The sequence below is a fragment of the Camellia sinensis genome, chromosome 13 (assembly GCF_055761805.1).
Source record: "Camellia sinensis isolate YWXY chromosome 13, ASM5576180v1, whole genome shotgun sequence".
Classification (NCBI taxonomy): domain Eukaryota; kingdom Viridiplantae; phylum Streptophyta; class Magnoliopsida; order Ericales; family Theaceae; genus Camellia; species Camellia sinensis.
In genome coordinates this window covers 64,481,402-64,501,766 of record NC_138973.1, presented here as the reverse complement: position 1 = coordinate 64,501,766, position 20,365 = coordinate 64,481,402, and the positions used below count along the sequence as shown (strand labels likewise).

The window sequence follows — 20,365 nt, the reverse complement described above, 5'->3', positions numbered from 1 at the left end:
CGTAACTCGCACATATGCAGGCGGGTCCAAACCGCAAACCAAACAGTCCAAAACCGAATCGCAAGCACTCCTGATCAGATTTAGATTCTTCCTGTAAGTTGAAACACAATATAATGTTTTTAGGTAATTGTAAAATAGTTAAATGAACTTCTTATTATTTCAAATTTTTTAAAAAGAAAAGTATTACATTTATTGGCATAAATTTTTCACAATACAGGATCTTATAATATAGATATTTCATTACAATTATATAATAGAAAGAATTTCAATCTAAGATTGTTCCTCACTTTGCATTCCGTTTTTCATTGAGAATTTTTTTGGGTATGAGAGGATCTCAATCTATTGAGATAATTTTTTAACAATCATTTTGGTGTAATTTCGTCTTCATCTCTTATGGATTATGGAGGCATGTGATTGCATTTTGAATTATGATGAACATGATGTTCAGAAATTTTTTTAAAAAAAAAAAATCAATTTACTTTAGCATAGTTCTAAATATAAGTTAGGTATACATTTTAGTCGTTTCGCCGTCAAATGAAAATTGGATTCAATTAAATATTGATAATTTTTGCTAAAATTTCAACTTAATTGTGCTTTGAGCCAAAACCATAAGACAATGTCAACTAGGTAGGTGCTTTTAATAGGCCACATTTGCAAATAGCCAGTGGTGCAAATGCAGACAGAATATTGTTGATACCATGTGTCTGAATACATAGAATCTGTTCCAAAACAATGGCACCTTATGAATCTCCTTCACAAGTCAACTATCTAATTAGACTTGGCAGCAAATTATTCTTGACACGTCTTCTAGATTGATTCTTCATAACCAAAGCATATGTTATTATTGCAACTAAGTGAAGTCCAAAAGAAAAAATAGGCAATAGAGTAGGGGCAGCAACATTACTTGCAATTTAAGATAGTTGGGGGTTTGTACTTGTGAACCTTATGCCCTAGGGCATTTCTTTCTTTCTAGTGTACACATCAGAAAGGTAGTTGGCAAAATTAGCATTAAAGTAGCTAATAGGCTTTTCAAACTTATGCCATTAGCACCACTTTAGGCATAAAAAAAGAGTTAACTGCAATTAACACATACTTTCATCAATATTTTTATATATATATATATATTTAATTGTGACAGTCAAGTGTTACACTTTAAATAATCTTTCAGTGTCATTCTTTTGTTCCTCTACCATTAATAAGACTAATGAAAATTAAAAGTGGAGTGACCAAATTACAAGGGAGGTGAAATTTTTTGATAACAGTTTAGAGGTATTAATGAGATGAGAAAAATGTCATGTGTGACTCATGATATGTTTTGTCAACTTTTTAATATCAAATGGATGAAAACGTGATATTACAATTTAATTAAGTATAAGGAGTTAATTGTTACAATTAAAAATTGAGAAGCCAAATTAAGATTTTAGTAAAAATACAAAGATGTTAAATGTAATCAATTCTATAAAAAATTATACTAACACATAATAAATAAATCACAAAATGAGGCATAAACACTTATTCTGTGAAACCCCTACAATATGAAACCCAGAAATGAGCAATATATGTTGAATCTGGGCAAAAGGTTAAATGGCCTTAAATATTCTCTTTAGTTCACAAATTAAAGATTAGCTGCTTCTTGTCTAAATTGTGAAATTAAACAATTAGATTCACAAATAAATTAAAATTATATACTAAGAATACATGCTAAGAATTACAACTAAATTACAACAGAAATACTCAATGCAATAAAATAGTAAAGAAAGCAAACCGAAATTTGCACGGTAACAGTTTCCTTAAAACCCGTGGCAGCACTCCCTTACTGTAGGAACTCTCTGGCAAACTGACTTGTAAAATAGAAGCAAAAATTTGTGTGTTTGAGACTTGACAGGAGGGTCTCAATTTATACATGTAGAGAGAAGAGAGGAGGAGCCTCCGGCCTTTATAGCTGGTCACTAATGCGCCATTAACCTCTGCAATAAAGAAATGAGTTACAAATTCCACTAATGCACCATTATGCTCTGCAATATTGCATGAGTTACAAATCCCATTATCTCTTTCATGAAGCTAACTTCATGAAGCAATTTCTCATTAAATTCTCAATGGTTTTTGGCCATTCTTTTTGTGGTGTAAAGATTTCATTGCAAGTATCTAGACCCACTTGAACCCAACACAATAGATGGTTGGGACCCACTTTAATATTTAATTAAAGTGACCAGAAACTCATTTTTTCTAACAATTCCCCACATGAATAAAAATTGACTGAATGACTCAACAAATGGACACCGTTCAACAATAATGACTCGGAGAGAGAGAGTACAACGGACTAACCCCGACATCAGAGAAAGTAGCTTTTAGTTTTGAACCTCTCCTAGTGAAAACCTATCGAGTTTATTGGCTGATCAGTAAATATGACATCTTGAACTGCTCTGTCGTTTATGTAAACTAAGACAATAAATCTCACATGGGAATTACTCGTACCACCATTATGTTCTCACTGGTATGCCTTGTATGGCCCTGAGCACTAGCCTGATTCAATGAGTAGTTTCAAAGAATTTTGGCCTTCCCAATTCTTCTAGAAATGACCCCACTTCACACTCACATAGGTGACTCTTCAAAGTATCTTGCTATACCTTGTTTGGATTCTCAACATATAAGAGTCGCTAAAAGCTTTGCTTAACCTTCAGCCCCTCAGGTATCACTGCTTAAAGGAATGGCTGGAGGGTTGTACCCCCACAGTGACATACCATTGTCATATGCAATTAGGTTGTCCCATTGAACCTAGATCTTAGGATCTCCAGTCAACTAGGTTGGTTTTCCATTCCGGTAAATTCTAAAGGCCTCAGCCCCATTCCTTTTGACGACGTCTCGACTAACACTCAATTTAGCCTTTTGGTTAGCGAATCCGCAATGTTATCCTTAGACTTTATATAGTCTGTAGAGATAACTTCATTCGACAGTAGTTATCGTGTGGAATTATGTCTACGACGAATATGTCTAGACTTTCCATTATACATATTATTCTGTGTTCTACCAATTGCAGATTGATTATCACAATGAATACAAATAACTAGCACAGGTTTAGACCAATGTAGGATATCTTCAATGAAATGGCGAAGCCATTTAGCTTCTTCCGTTGCTTTATCTAAAGCAATAAACTCTGATTCCATCGTTGATATAGATATACACGTTTGCTTGGAAGATTTCCAAGACACGACTGCCCTACCAAGGGTGAACACATATCCACTAGTGGACTTTGAGTCCTTTATATCTGATATCCAATTCGCGTCACTATAAGCTTCTAGCATCACTGGATATTGAGTATAATGCAGCCCATAATCCCGAGTGTAGCGTAAATACCTTAACACTCGCACAATGCCCTTCTAATGAGTAGTATCAGGATTACTCGTGTATCTACTAAGCCTGCTAACAGAGTAGGCTGTATCAGGCCTAGTACAACTCATCAGATACATCAAACTTCCAATTACCCGAGAATATTCTAACTGAGAGACACTCTTTTTATTATTCTTAGTAAAATGTAGACTTAAGTCTACAGGTGTCGGTGACACACTCGTATCTAATCCACTAAACTTCTCAAGTATCTTATCAATATAATGAGACTAGGAAAGTACAATTCCGCCAAATGTTCTGGTAATCTTAATTCCCAGAATAACATCTGCAACGCCCATATCCTTCATGCCAAACTTAGAGTTTAACAACTTCTTGGTAGTTTTGATCATATCATCATTACTACCTATAATGAGCATATTATCAACATATAGACACAAAATGATATAACTTCTGTTAGTGTCTTTGACATAAACGAACTTGTCATATTCGTTGATTCTAAACCCACTTGACAACATTACGTTGTCAAACTTCTCATGCCATTGTTTAGACTCTTGCTTCAAACTATACAATGATTTGACAAGTTTACAGACTTTTTTGCTTTGCCTTGGAGCTAAAAACCCTTCAAGTTGCTCCATATAGATTTTTTCATTTAAATCCCCATTTAAAAAAGCTGTCTTTACATCCATCTGGTGTATCTCCAGATTGCGCAAAGCTGCTATCGCAATCACCATACGAATGGATGTTATCCTAGTTACAGGTGAGTATGTATCAAAGTAATCTAGACTTTCTCATTGCCTGTACCCTTTGATAACGAGCCTAGCCTTGTACTTATCAATTTACCCATCGGACTTCATCTTTCTTTTAAAAATCCACTTGTAGCCTAAAGGCTTACTACTTGGAGGTAAATCCACTAACTCCCAGGTGTGGTTCTGTAAGATGGAGTCAATCTCACTTTTGATTACTTCTTTCCACAAAGGACTCTCAAGACCAGTTACAGCTTCGTGGAATGTTTGAGATTCGTTCTCAACCATATAAGTCAAGAAGTCTAGATCAAAAGACTTGGACATCCTAGCCCTTTTACTCCTTCTAGGCTTATCTAAAACCTCAATTTGATTATCACCTTGATCATCAAAATGATCATCATCACTAGGAAACTCATCAAATTGCTTCAAAGACCACGGAACCCCTTCTTAGGTTCGGCAAGGAAAAATGTCTTCAAAGAAACATGTATTCCTTGACTTCATGATGGTATTCCTATGTATGCCTGAAATTTCAAACTTATGTACAAGAAACTGATATGCACTACTATTATGTGCATAACCAATGAATATACAATCCACGGATTTCGGGCCTATCCTAACCAGTTTGGGTGTAGGTATCGCCACTTTTGCAAAATACTCCCACATTCGTAAGAATTTAGGCTTAACGCCTGTCCACAACTCATATGGGGTCTTGTCCACCTTCTTCCAGGGTACTTTATTCAGAATGTAATTCGTGGAGAGAATTATTTCCCCCATGTTGGAACAATCTTCTGTGTGAATAAAAAATTGAAACAATTCAAACAAAATAAAATAAAACTTACAGTATTTATTTTGTAGAACCGAATAAATAAATCAAAGACCAAGTTGAGTGTGTGACACTCTGTCCTTAAGACAGATTCACCCCGCTACGGTGCTTACGGTTGAGTGGCGTCTATCTCCCAAGACACAATGATCTTCACAAACTTGTACAAGCACTTCAAACAAATTTGTATGGCGAACGAAACCTGTGTTCTTATACTCTCTCTATTTTATTCTAAACTAGAATGAAGAATATAAAATGCAAAGAAGCAAAATGGATAGAAAAATGAAATTTTTCTAACTATTTTTTCAACCCTGATGACTGTTGGAAAATGTATGGTAGATATAGGAAAATATCTCTGTCCGAACAGATAAGTTTCTGTCTGTACAGATATGAAACTATTCTGTACAGATTCAAAATGGAAACTGGACAGATCTTGAATCTGTCCGAATTTTAACAGATTGAAACAAGTCTGGACAGAATTTTCTTGATGTTTTTTCCATCAACTCATCTGCAAAAACCAGTCCTGAATATATAGACCCGAACAGGTATAAAAAGAAGTGAACAGATGCTATTTGAATTGAACAAAGTCATTCAAAATTCAAACAGATTTGGAACAAAAACTGTCCAGACTGTTAAGAAACTGTCTGGTTTAAAACAGTTTAGAAAAATCTGTTTGAAACTAAAAATCTGTTGTGAAATATTTAGACAGAAAAAAGTTTGTTTGGACAAAAAATTTAAATTCAAATTTGAATTAAATTCCCGCAATAATTTTTGAAAAAATTCAAAAGAATTTTGTCCAAAAAATTAATACAAGAACCGACCCGACCCACAACCCACACCCGCGCCCAACACGGCTCGGCCGGACGGACGGACGGCGGCGACGCGCATGCACGTGTGTGGTGGTTTGGGCTAAGGTTCACTTTGTCCATAACTCCTCCCTTCTACAAACTTGGGGTGCCCCTTGGGACCCAACCCAAGTGTTGTAGGCTAGAGCTTAAAAACTCAACAAAACTCTCTTAAAGTTTCAATGTGGGACAAGCTCACAAGGAAACCCACATTAACACTTTAAATGTTCATTCTACGATCCTGAAAACGACGTCATGTTTCCATTCACTCATAAATGGTTTTGACGAACCGTCTTTACCGTGTGACTTGCCATGCGGCAAGGAACACTTCACCTCTTCGAATCCACCCCAAAAGACATTTGGGGCCCACTCAAATTTGGGCTCAAAGTCGGCCCAAAATAAGCCTAATAAACCAATTTTCCAACACCCCCCACATATTCTGTGGCAATCCAGAACTTATCAGCATTGCATTCATCATTTCCTTTAGCGTCCTATTCTTCCGCTCAGTAATTCCATTTGACTGAGGAGAATAAGACATTGTGGTTTGGTGGATAATCTCGGATTGAGCACAAATCTCAATAAACAGTGATTCATACTCACTACCACGACCACTTCTTAAAGCCTTAATCGTGCGGCCTAATTGAATCTCAACTTCATTCTTATAAAGAACAAACTTGTCAATAGCATCATCTTTACTTTTGAGCAAATAGACATAACAATACTTAGTACAATCATCAATAAAAGTGATGAAGTACTTATTGCCACCACGTGACTACATAAACTTTAAGTCACACACATCACTATGCACTAAGTCCAACGGCTTTGAACTTCTTTCAATAGAATGAAACGAAGATCTTGTCAACTTCACTTCAACACAAGTTTCACACTTGTGTTTTGGATTAATCTTAAAAGATGGTATGTGATCTAACTTGATTAATCTACGTAAAGATTCAAAGTTCACATGTCCTAGTCTACCATGACACAAATTGGAAGACTTAAGCATGTAAGCAGAAGAAGATGCATCTTTATTCATCTTTGGGATAACAGTCATTACATTGAGTTTAAACATACCCCCTAACATATAACACTTACCTACATACACTCCGCTCTTGGTCACAACGACCTTGTCGGACTCAAAGACCATGCGAAAACCATGTTTGCTGAGAAGAGACCCTGCGACAGGATTTCGTTCAAGGTCAGCTCCTTTCTTGAGGTTAACTTCAGGACTACCTTTCATTTCCCCTTAATGATTAAGGTAGCAGAGTTTCCCATAAACAACTTCTCACCGTTTGCAACCGTCTCGAAAGTTATAAACATTTTCTTCTCAGAGTAGATGTAACGTATAGCCTCAGTAGCAATCCACCATTCTCTTAGGTTTGAACCCACCATATTCATCTCAGAGACAACGGGAGACAAGTGCATGTCATCCTCATCATGTGAGTGCTCTTGCATATTTTTCATGTGAGCATGAGGTTTGGTCTTGTATGGCTTCTTCTGATTGCGACAGTCACTAGCTCGATGCCCTTCGCTACCACAGTTGTAGCACTTTCCTAAGAACCGATAACCAGGTTGATACGGCTTGTATGCCGGTTTCTTTGCAACACCACCCTTTGGCCCCAACTTTGAGCTCTTGTTCACAGGAGGTTTCTTCCTCACCCTAGAAGATCTGCCATGCTCAATGACATTGGCCTTCACTGAGGAGGTACTTCCTACTTTCTTTCTATTATCCTCCTCAATTTGGAGTCGAACAATCAGGTCTTCAACTGACATTTCCTTGCACTTGTGCTTCAAGTAGTTCTTAAAGTCCTTCCAACCATTGGGAAATTTCTCAATAATCACAACAACTTGGAATGACTGATTCAAAGGCATCCCCTCAGCATGAATTTCATACAAGATTACTTGGAACCCCTAGACTTGGCTTATCACAGTTTTTAATTCTACTTTTTTAAAGTCCAGGAATCGGCAAACCACAAATTTTTTTGCCCCGACATCCTCAGTCCTATACTTTTTGTCCAGAGATTCCCATAACTCTTTTGCTGAGCTCTTGGCACAAAACACACTGTAGAGTGAGTCTACCAAGCTATTGAACACACAGTTCTGGCAAAGATAGTCTGTCTGCTTCCATGTGTCAAGTGCCATGACTTTTTGCCTATCTGGCTCATTCTCTGTCACGGCTAGAGGATCCTCGCTCAAAACCTTTGCAAGGTTCAGCGTGGTCAAGTAGAACAGCATATTTTACTGCCATCTATTGAAGTTCACCCCAGCAAATTTCTCTGGGCACTCATGGTGACTGATCGGTCCCCTCGGAACAGTCAAAATGACCCCAAAGTTGACCACAAAGGTCACAGTTGGGGTTGGCAAGTCAGTTGCGCCGGGGATCAGACCCCCATCAACATTAATAGTAGTAGCATCATTGGTGACAGTTGCCATTTCTGAAAAATACAACAGAATATCACTTTCTGTATTTCCAGAAATTAAACTTAACACTAGAAAATCTCACAATTGAAAAGTTAATTCAAAATTAGTCTCACCACTAAATCTAGAATCGAACATGGTCAAGAATGTTTCCAAGAAGACTGGAGGGGTCACATCGGTCCCACTTAAAATCCAGTTAACCTTTTGACAAAACTTTCAAAAACATGTTGACTCCTAGTTCGTAAGAAACAATTTTCTAGAATTAAGTTTTTCCAATGGATGAACTAGGTTAAACAAACCAAGGTCCAACACTTACAAGCAATTTAAAAATTGCTAACCAAAATTACAAGCAATGGAAAGAAAAAAATTTGCTACAACAATACAAACAAAAATTCTTTTACATATTGGTAGAACTCATAACAAAATCTCAAGAAAAACATTGCTTCTAAATAAGATGAGTAAACCAATCCATAAGGATTCTATTTAGTCCAAAAATTCTTTCCTCGCTTAGGTATGCCTACAAAGAAAGTTAGTAGTAAACCACAGCAAAAAAAAAAAATACAAACTAAATAATCTAAAGAAAATAAATTATTTTAAACCTTCTAGCAAACTAATTAATAGCAAAATTGACTAATCAATTAACATCTTAGATGAGTTACAAAAATAAAATTATTACAAAGGTTACAAAACCTTATATTCCCTAATAAATTACAAACTTTTTAACTCTAAAATTAATTTACAAAAGTTATAGAAAAATTATTACACCATTAACATATAAATAAATGTAGTCAAGTTACAAAAAAAATTTAATAACTCCAAGATTAAATTAAAACTTTAAATTAAAATTTATAACTCCAAAAATTACATTTAAACTTATAACTCCAAATAAAAAAAATAAATTCAAAATTTAATTCACCCAATTAAATTACACAATATTCATGTAATAATTCTAGCAATTAACATGCAAACAATTTTAGAGATTAAAACATGGGAAAAACTAAAACCTAGAAAATAATTAACATGTCAATATTAACTAAGAATTTAAACACTGTAAAACATATTAGAAAAATACAAGGACATGCAAACCATGGTAAGAAAAATAAGAACCATGCCCATGAAATTAAAATTATATTATTAGATCTAAAAATAAAATATTCTAATCAACTTAACAATTGAAATAGAAAATTGCTTAATTCACAGTCATACATGTTTAAAAAAAAAAACCTAAGGCCAATCGTGGTAAAAGCAGCATGTATATATATATTTCTGTGTTTATTTAATATTCTAAGCATGCCATCAATTGGATGTACAAGCATGCATTGTGATATTTAATACATAAACACCACACCAGCCTATATGCACTTGTTGGTACCAAAAAAAAAAAAAAATCCATCTATTTATTGGTGGTCAAAGCAAACAGTGGGCTATGTATATATATACAGCAGAACAAAATAATTTTTTTCTTTCCATTATAAACATACTCTGTAAATGAAAACAATGGTTATAAATAACCAAATTGAATTAATTTAGTATGTAAACATATAATATGGTACTGTTGGTTTAGACCAAACAAAGCAATAACATGCATATGTATTCCTAAAAGTGGTCGAGAACCATACAAACAAAATATATTTACTGTTTTGTATTTATATGTAATCTTCACACAAGCATATAATTCTAAGTCAAAGAATCTAAGTACTGTTTTCCCATTTCTATTATTATCGATACACACAAGCAGTGGTAGCCTATTTATACAAAGAAATAGAGACTCTAATTAAACTGCTCATGACTATACATCATACAGGTGGTTCGGCTAGCGGGGCAAAACAGTAGCATAAACTCTCACACAATACATACGAATCTAATTAAACAATTAGATTCACGAATAAATCAAAATTATATATCAAGAACACGGACTGAGAATTACAATTAAATTACAACAGAAATATTCGATATAATAAAATGGTAAAAAAAAACAAATTGAAGCCTGCGTGGTAGTAATTTCTTAAAACAGATTTTCGTCGCCTCACGGGTCGAGTGTTTGAGGAATTCCGACATCTTTCTTCGAAGATACGACGGTCAAAAACCAACTACGGCAGAAGCACTCTCTGTCTAGCTTAGCGAACAAAACCCGTGACAGCACTCTCTTATTGTAGGAACTTTCTAGTAAACTGACTTGTAAAATGAAAACAAAAATTTGTGTGTTTGAGACCTGACAGGAGGGTCTCAATTTATACATGTGGAGGGCAGAGAGGAGGAGCCTCCAACCTTTATGGTTGGTCACTAATGCACCATTAACCTCTACAATAAAGGCAGGAGTTACGAATCCCACTAATGCACCATTAAACTCTATAATATTGCAGGAGTTACAAATCCCATTATCTCTTCCATTAAGTTAACTTCATGAGACAATTTCTCATTCAATTCTTAATGATTTTTTATCATTCTTTTTGTGAAGTAAAGATCTTATTGCAAAGTATCTAAACTTACTTAGACCCAACACAATAAATGGTTAAAACCACTTTAATATTTAATTAAAGTCATAAAAAAACTCAATTTTTCCAACACTGCTAATTAAACATATGCTCAAATCTTGACTCTATCCATTTGTCCAAGATATATAGTTTATTTAAATAGAAAAAAATTGGAATTGAATAACAACGGTTCTACGCCTTTTTTTTTTTTTTTTTTTTTTAATTTAATGATCTTTTATTTTTTAAAGGTCATTTATTGTACGAAGTGACAGGATTTTGAAGTACTAATCAGATCAACTTTACGTAAAGTTAACAATAATTTATTCCTAGAAAGTTATACTCTAATCCAAAAAGCGTCAAGAAAAAAAAAAGCAAACCGAAAATTTGGAGTTCAGATCTTCGGCCGCTCTTCCCAGTCGCGCTCTCAGCAGCGCTTCAAAACGACGCCGTTTTGTATATAATTTTTTTTTTTTTCCTTTCTTTTCGTCTTATTACCTTTCCCCTTTCCATTGAACCCTAGACAGAGGAGAGGAGACGAAGGAGACACGAAGGAGACACGAAGGAGAATAGCTGGTGAGGCCGTTTTGTATATATATATATATATATATTTTTTTCCTTTCTTTTCTTCGTATTCACCTTTCCCCTTTCCATTTTTGAACCCTAGACAGAGGACACGAAGGAGAGGAGAAGAGCTGGACGATCTAGAAGAGTGAGGCGACGATACAGGACGACACGAAGGAGAGGAGAAGATCTGGACGATCTGGAAGAACGAGGTTCGTTTCTCTCCCTTTCCATTCTTTTCGATTTTTCCCTTTCGATTTTCGATAACAATATTCGATAACAATTTAACAAAGCTTGAAGTTCTTGAAGACTCTGATGCTGGATTGAACACTGAATGCATATTATAAAATGACCTACAAATTCAAGAAGCATAGCATGTGTCCCCTTTACCATCTCAAATTTTCTACATAACTCACTCTGTGAGTGAAGAACATCAATGATGAAAATTAACGCGCTCTGTACCTATTTTATAAATCCCTAAGAAAATTATTTGCAAAAAGCTGAACCAATATTATAATCTTCCTTTCAATGACTCGATTAGGACAACAAATTATTTCGCAGAATTATCATTCTACTAATACAACAGCTTAATGTCTCATCCAATTAATCTTTGAATTTCAAATCCCAGTCTGTGAATTAATGACCATAAATAATGAAAATTAACCGGCATTGTACCTATTTTAAGGAAAATGTTATCATTAGATCTAAATACAATGGCTCCCATGTATATTTATTACTTTGTGAAGTGCTAAGAAAATCTAGTCAAACGTGTGGAGTGTAAACATGTATATAGTTACTCTTTTTTTAAATCTCAACAAAACTATTTAAGAGGTGGTACACAACTGCACAAAAACATCAGTACAGTCTAAATAGCCTGCAAATAATCAATATATGCCCCGAACTGTAGTGTATGGTTATTAAATTTGTAGCTTAAATAAGTGAGTTCAGATCTGAACTCTAAATAAGTAACCATGACTAGCATGTATGCAGCAATTGGGTAATCTTGGAATTGCTGAACACTTATTATAATTCTCCTTTCAAATGACTTGATTAGCATGAGACAATATTTGCAGATCGAGACTCTGATAAATTGGTCAATCTTTACAGCAATTCAAGCAGAAGAGGGAATATAGGACACAATTTGGATATAATTGTGTTTGAAAATTGGTTCAAAGGGCATGCTTCTAGTCATATTTAGAGTAGAACACAACCAAGAGAAATGATACACACCCATCGCATTTCTTTCTATTACAGAATAGATAACTAGAAAATAAAGTAGTATGATAATCATTTTTCATCTGCATCTGTTACTGTAATTGAGTAAACTGCAAATGAATTTGACCCAAGTTTGTCAAAGTATGCTCCTATAACCTGTAGACATTACAAATGCACCACATTGTTCTAAATTCTCAAATTGAAGTAGTTTTTAAATTTTTAATAAATTTATGTTATTCTCAAAGTCACCTAACCCAAACCTGGTAGTCCTATCCTACAATAGTGGAAAAAACCAAAGCATTGTTGCTTTCACATTGGTAGGATATCACATATTGAAGAAAATGATATTTTTAGACTAACCTGGTAGACTAATATTTGAAGAAAATTGAAGTAGCTTTAGCATAACCTGTAGACTAATATTTGTTGCATTCACATTGTTGCATTCAAAGTCACCTAATATACAAGTTCACTTTTTAAATCAAATGATATTTAAATGAGATTATTGATTAATAATTAGACAAGATATGAGAGAAAGAGTTGCTTTAAATATTCTAATAGATTGTTACATCATTAAGTTTATAATGAATATAATTTTTAGACTATAATAACACTAATTTTTTTTTTATTTTTTTTTATTCACACAACAACAACAAAAGATTAGTCAAACTATCATGAAATGAAAAAAAAAACTTTATCGACGTGAAGAACTTACACTTGATATGGGGCCAAAAAAATATATATTGATTTATTTATTTTGATAATTGGATATTTAATTAGGTATAATCCCAACTAATCCTCACTCATTTAAAGCATTCCCTTCATGCGAGTCGAGCAAATTTTGGGCTATACTAGTAGACATGGCCCCTAGTAGATTGATACTAATTTTATTTTTTTGCAAAAGGGAAGATTCAATTCAAATATGCCATCTTTGGCAATATTATGTATGATCACCAAACAAAACAATCAGTCCATTTATACCATTCAAGTGTTTATATATGTGTGTAGAAGAATGCCAGTTTAAGGATTTAGATTACAAACTGAGATATGACAAGTTCACAATCATTCAACAATATGTTTGACATACATAACTTCTTTCTTTTTTTAATTTATAAATATGTTTGGCATACATAACTTCAACAGTATGTTTGGATCTTGACGTTATTAATGCAAGTATAGATCCGTTTGTCAAGTGCACTTATTGATTAGGGCAACCTACAAGTTTTTATAATAACCTTCCTGTTTAGGGCAACGTAAGAGTTTTTTTTTTTTTTTAAAAAAAAGAAGCAAAAACCAAAAGATTGAAAAGTAGGTGTATGTAGGAATGATATGATTGAAGTTGAATGTGTATATAACTTTACTATGAATTGTGTGCATAATTTTGCAGATGTCAAGTTCAACTGTTAACGGAGGTACCTCAGATCAGTTGACGTTCAACAACAGAAATTGCCCTAAATGTCATAAGAAAGCAACTATTCAAATTTCGGAGACGGAACAAAACAGAAACAAATTATTTTATTGTTGTAAAAATTGCGGCGATTTTATGGGATGGTGCTTGCCTTCAAATTCACAAGGTAGACGTGAAGGAGTAGTGCAAATGGAAAATATGTCAACTGTCACCGAACAACAACTTCGACTTATGAATGAACAACTTCGATTTCAAAGCGAAGAACTGCAATTTATGAGGGCGAAGATGCTTAAGTTGGAAACAGACATAAATCAAAACTCGAGTCGTATTTATGGGTTGTGTATCTTGCTTGTAATTGGGATCATGTTAGTTATAAAAATGTAATATTTTTGTAATTTTTGCGACCCATGGCAGCTAGTGGCAGGTTGTATGGTTATGTGGTTAGGTAAACTATATCTTTGTATGGTTAACTGGACTTGTTAATTTTGTATGGTTATATGGTTATGTAATGGAACTTGGTTATTTTGTTCATTTTGTCCAGCAGAACTGTGTAATCAGTTTGTATGGTTATGTTGTGCACTTTGTATAGTTATGATTATGTTCAACCTGTCCGTTACAGGGTGTAATGAAAATAGGGAATAAGTGTATTTTCTCCATTACAGGGTGTAATCAAAACAGGAAATTAAATCAAACCTGTCCATTACATTACAGGGTGTAATCAAAACAGTAAATAATCGGAAATAAGTCCAACTTGTCCATTACATTACAGGGTGTAATCAAAACAGGAAATTTTAAAATTCAAATTGAAGAATGGCGTTTGAAGAATTATAATGGAAACCATAACATGAAGATTACCACAATTAAGTGGACAGTCCAACCAGTACAACAAATTGAATGGAAAAACAAAGTAAACTATGAATGACCGTATTAATGAAGAATTTATCATGTGAATAGTTATGAAGTAAACAAAAATGTCTTGCAACAGTAAAAATGAATAGTTAATACTAAACTATGAAACAAAGAATTTATCATGAAACAAATTTCTTGCAACAGTAAAAACAAAGTAAACTATGAAGTAAACAAAGGATTCTGACAGTTGGACTGCAGTACTATCTCGAAGCAATTTCTGAAACGATGTCGGAGTGGGATACAGTAAAGGCATTGAATCAGGCAGCATTGACTAAGGCGTGTTATTTCCCTGCAATAGTGATACATGTATTAAACTTTTTTTAGAATCTATACTACATTTTCAATGTAAAGTATGTAACCAATTACAACTCACATCATATGTAGGATACATTACATGATGTACACTTGTACGACCCATGGCAAATGAAGGTTGAGATTGGGATTCAGGTCGAGATTAGGATTGAGGTTGAGAAATATAAGTTGCACGACCATCACCCTAAAGTAAACCAACGTAAAAAAATAAAGTATGAAATGAACAAATAGTAATAAATTATTTTCATTTTAGAAAACATACAATATGAAATATTACCTCGGCATAATTAGTATGACACATGGCAAAAGAAAGTTGAGATTGGGATTCGCGACCATGACCCTAAAGTAAACCAACACAAATAAAAGAAGAATGTCCATCAAAAAAAAATAATAATGTATTTTATTTTTAAAAAACATACAATATGAAATATTACCTGAACGTAATTACTACGACCCATGCCAGAAGGGGATCCAGATTGACCTTGTGGAGTGTAAACACCCTAAAGTAAACCAACATAAAGCAAAGAATAAGACAATGCATTTTAAAAAAAAAAAATCATAATGCATTTTCATGTTCAAAAACAAACAATATGTGATATTACCCCAACATAATTACTACCCATGGCAAAAGGAGGTCGAGATTGACTTTGTGGAGTGTAAACACCCTAACGTAAACCAACATAAAGCAAAGAATAAGACAAAGTTCATAATTCCGTATGAGGTTCAATTTCCTAACGTCTATGCATGTCAAAGGTAAACACCCTAAATTACATATTACCTGTATCGAATGATTACCCATGTCTAAAGAAGGTTGAGATTGACCTTGATAAGTAGAAAAAGAACCATCCTACGTGCATCACAAAAGACCAAAAATAATCAATAAAACGCTACTAGTTGCAAGAATAATCAATCCATCAAATTAATACAAGGTTGCACACAAAAGTAAAAATTACCTGACTAGAAATATTACCCATGGCAATAGGAGGTCGAGATTGACCTTGTGGAGTGTAAACACCCTAACGTAAACCAACATAAAGCAAAGAATAAGACAAAGTTCATAATTCCGTATGAGGTTCAATTTCCTAACGTCTATGCATGTCAAAGGTAAACACCCTAAATTACATATTACCTGTATCGAATGATTACCCATGTCGAAAGAAGGTTGAGATTGACCTTGATAAGTAGAATAAGAACCATCCTACGTGCATCACAAAAGACCAAAAGTAATCAATAAAACGCTACTAGTTGCAAGAATAATCAATCCATCAAATTAATACAAGGTTGCACACAATAGTAAAAATTACCTGACTAGAAATATTACCCATGGCAACAGGAGGCTCATATTGACCTTCAAGAGTACAAAAACTAGCACCCTGCAAACAACCAAATTATTTAATAAATTATTTTCGTAACACACATAACACAAAATTGATAACACATAACAATCAGATATAACTTCAATTAATTACCTGCTTAGATTGCATTCTTTTCTTTTTCGCAATATATTTTTCCATCCCGCCCTTGATCCTCCTTCTTCCCTTAGTAGTTGCTTGTCTTTTCTTCAGTCCCTTGGCTTGGATTGGACAATCTACTTCATCACTCTGTGGGCATGTGTTAGCTGAGGAATTTCTGAATTCAGTGATCTCCACTTGACCAAAAGTGTGCACACTTAATTTGTCTTCAACCATGACACTCAGTTCTTCACCTTTTGCAAGTGACAAATGATAAGTTTCTTCACTTTCGGCGGCTCTACTTGCTATAGCTCTAAACATATTCATCAATGACCTATATCGATCGCTTTGATGTAGTTTGACATCAGCCTTCACATCATACCCACGCCTATCTTTCACAGTTTCAGCCCTTGCTTTTTTAGTCCATCGTTTGAGTATGTATTGTGCAGGAAGGTCCTTTGCATTGATTATCTCTCTAAGCACCTTTAAACAATGTTGACACACTATGCCCTTCACTTCAAATTTCTTGCAACTACAACTCAAAAAACCATCTCTATCCATTGTCACATTCTTATATTTTTTTCCATCTACATCCGTTTGAATTGTGAATATGGTACTCTCACCATCATGAATAGTGCCTACAATGGACGCTTCAATGGACTGCACGTATTCATTTTGGAATTCCTCAAAAATTGTTTTGGTGTAAATATCTGCCATTTGCTTTAACATCACAGTTGGAATGGCAACCCTTGGCAATTTTTGACACAAATTATACTCGGCTTCCAATTCTTTATACCTTTTGTCATAGAGCACCCTCTCAAAATGCTTGAAAAATTCCATCAAGTTATGATCACAATTGAGATAATCCTTCAAAAATGCATTGAATGATTCACTTAGTTGAGTAGTACTCATTCCAGCTGCCCAAGAATTCATAATATATGGCCATCCCCATTTCTCCTTCACACCAAAAGTTTGCGCCAACCAATGATTGTTGTGTGCATCATACCTATGAAGCATTTGGTCCCATTGTATTTTGAATTCTTCTTCATCATCAATTTGATGCATAAATTTTGAAAAGACACCCTTTACCCCAACATCTTGAAAGAGGGAACTCACATGCTTCACGGCATTTTGCATCAAATGCCATGTACAAAGTCGATGGTTTGTACTAGGCATGACAATTGGAATGGCCTTAGCCATCGCAGCATCTTGATCGGTGAAAATAGTTTTTGGAGCTTTGTTTGACATTGCCTCCAAAAAAATCTGAAACAACCATGTGAATGATTCGCCAGTCTCATCATACATCAACGCTGCACCGAATACAACAGTTTCTCGATGATGATTAAATCCAACAAAGGTTCCAAAAGGTCTATGTTCATTATTTAATTTGTAAGTAGTGTCAAAGGTCACTACATCACCAAATTGAGCATAGTCCATTATCATTTGTGCATCCGCCCAAAATATGTTACTTATTTGCTCTTCACAATCTAATTGGACTGCATAATAAAAGGATGGATTTTCTAAACTTTTCTTACGAAAGTATTGCAACACACTACCCGCTTCTCCATATTCCAAATCTTTTTGTCTCTTCGATCTCAAGTAATTTTTTTGGTCCAATTTGGTGAAGCCAAGTGATGCTCTTCCACCAGATTCCCTACCAAATAGCTCATAAGCAGACCTAAGAGGAATTCCAGATTCTGCAGCCAATTCTACTTCAATTGCTTGGGTGGTAGATATTTTTCTTTGGGATGGCAACATATGAATGCACTCTTGAGGCACAAGATCATGATTATGATGTTCAACAAAATCAATGGCAACATATTTTCCTAAATTTCTATCTAACTTGATACTAAATCGAGCACGACAACCACACCTCACCTCTTGTCTCGGAAATTTTACTAGTGGATCTCGCTTGTCAATACCCCGAGTTCCCTCTTTGTAACATACAAAAGTCCGTGAAGTTATTTCCTTAGTATGTTTGTTCTTGTGTGCATATAACTTCTTAATACTAAAGCCCACCTTTCCGCCATAGGTATTATAAAAATCATATGCAGCTTGTTCAGAATCAAATGACATACCCAATTTTGGCTTCCAACCACAATTAGCCAACTCATTAACACCATTATTTTCTTCGATTACCTGCAATTCGATTTATAGGTTCAATGAATCAATTTATATTACTTCAATCTATTGGTTCAATGAATCAATGAATGAATTTATATTACTTCAATCTATTGGTTCAATGAATCAATGAATGAATTTATATTACTTCGATTTATAGGTTCAATGAATCAATTAGCCAAAATCAAATGTGAACTTATTTTGTTATGGGGAGTGGTTTATTAAGGTAGTTTTATTTTATAATTTTGTAAATCTCTTTGAACTGATGGACCAGATCATAGTTATAAATGATATCTTTCATATATAACTATCATAGTTATAAATGATATTTAAAAATCAATCATAGTTACTAATCACTCTTCTTTATAATTACTAATTTCTGAATTCACAAAATCCTTAATTATATATAAATCCTTAATTATATATAAAAATTAACATAGAGAAATGTATAGAGAAAAATTAATTATTACTCCTTGTGGTTATAATAATATGAAAATGAGAAGTACATTGGTAAAATAATAGGCAAATAATAGGCTTTATTACTCCTTGTGGTTATGAATCCTCTCTGTATTTCAATCTCTCAACACTTTGATTAGTTCTCAACACTAAAGTGGTAGTCCAAACAGCTATGTTTGATCAAGAGGCATGAAAAAGTGGGCCCTCTTCATCCAAAATTTTTTCACCCTACATTGACATTCAAGGTTCTCCAAAAGCCCTAGTTTTCAAGCAGCAGAGAGAGAGAGAGAGAGAGAGAGAGAGAGAGGGCAAAGCTGTTCCATCCATCTAACACAAGATAATTTTAAAAACCCAATTCTCCAAGATACCCAGTAAGCATAAAAACTTAAATCAAAACCACAAATAATCTGGCAATGTAGGGCTTTTAGATACCCAGTAAGCATAAAAACCCAATCAAAACCACAAACTTAAATCAAAACCACAAGATAATTTGGCTGAGTTCAGAGCACAGTGCACTCTGTTTCAGAATCTGGCAATAGAATAGAGAATAGAATTACCCATTTGAAGAAGAAACAACCTGAAACTGCCTCAATCTTTGGATTAGGGGGGTCATCTTTGACATATTTGTAATGTATACATTGATTATCCAAACAAAATGTAAATATAGAGACTGAAATATACATATATACATAATATAGAGACTGAAATATACCTCGTCACAGCCGGACTCGCGTCCCTCCGCCAACTCTCTCCATTACCGTCTCCCTCCGCCAACCTCTCTCCATTACCGTCGCCTCCGTCCACCATTGTTCTCCGTCTTCGCACCAGCGCCTCTCTTCTCTCTCTCTCTTCTTCTCTCTCTCTCTCTCAAATTATCCAGCTGCGTGGTTTGTTGTTTGTTAGGGCAAAACAGAACAGAGGAGATAGGGACGAAGATGAAGTCAATCAGGCGGGAAATTCGAATTTTTCGGAACAAAAAAAAAAAAAAAAACCAACTAAACAAAACGACGTCGTTTTTTCACTCCAAAACAGCGTCGTTTTGAAGCGCTGCTGGGAGTGCTGCTGGGAAGAGCGGCCGAAGATCTGAACTCGAAAATATGGAACAGAATAGATAAATTAATAGCTGTCAAATTTCAATAAAATCAACTCATAATCTTACTTTTTGTGTATTTATTTTAAGGAGATGTAAAAATAGATTAAAAAGTCATGCGAAAATTAATGATTTTTTTTATAAATATTATTAAAAAATATCACTATTTGTTAATTTTTAGTGATAATTTAAAAATTGTCACA

The 20,365-nt window shown here is 34.3% G+C and overlaps 2 protein-coding genes and 1 long non-coding RNA gene across 3 annotated transcripts; 1 reads left to right on the top strand and 2 right to left on the bottom strand.

Annotated features, from left to right (window-relative positions):
* Positions 1-6,986: 6,986 nt before the first annotated feature.
* Positions 6,987-8,183, bottom strand: LOC145805448 (uncharacterized). The gene is made up of 3 exons (XM_082900583.1): positions 8,013-8,183; positions 7,722-7,949; positions 6,987-7,607 (listed from the first exon to the last, which is right to left on the bottom strand). The coding sequence occupies exons 1-3, from the start codon at positions 8,181-8,183 to the stop codon at positions 6,987-6,989; spliced, it is 1,020 nt and encodes a 339-aa protein (XP_082756709.1).
* A 3,100-nt stretch (positions 8,184-11,283) lies between these two features.
* On the top strand, positions 11,284-14,354 carry LOC145805841 (uncharacterized). The gene is made up of 2 exons (XR_014347996.1): positions 11,284-11,415; positions 13,803-14,354. It is a non-coding gene; the product is annotated as an uncharacterized LOC145805841 (long non-coding RNA).
* Positions 14,355-15,186: 832 nt separating this feature from the next.
* Positions 15,187-19,879, bottom strand: LOC114276945 (protein FAR1-RELATED SEQUENCE 5-like). Its single transcript, XM_082900582.1, has 11 exons — positions 19,831-19,879; positions 19,630-19,742; positions 16,514-18,634; positions 16,349-16,417; positions 16,174-16,242; positions 15,998-16,060; positions 15,823-15,891; positions 15,647-15,709; positions 15,479-15,544; positions 15,322-15,384; positions 15,187-15,228 (listed from the first exon to the last, which is right to left on the bottom strand). The coding sequence occupies exons 1-11, from the start codon at positions 19,877-19,879 to the stop codon at positions 15,187-15,189; spliced, it is 2,787 nt and encodes a 928-aa protein (XP_082756708.1).
* Between the last annotated feature and the right edge of the window lie 486 nt (positions 19,880-20,365).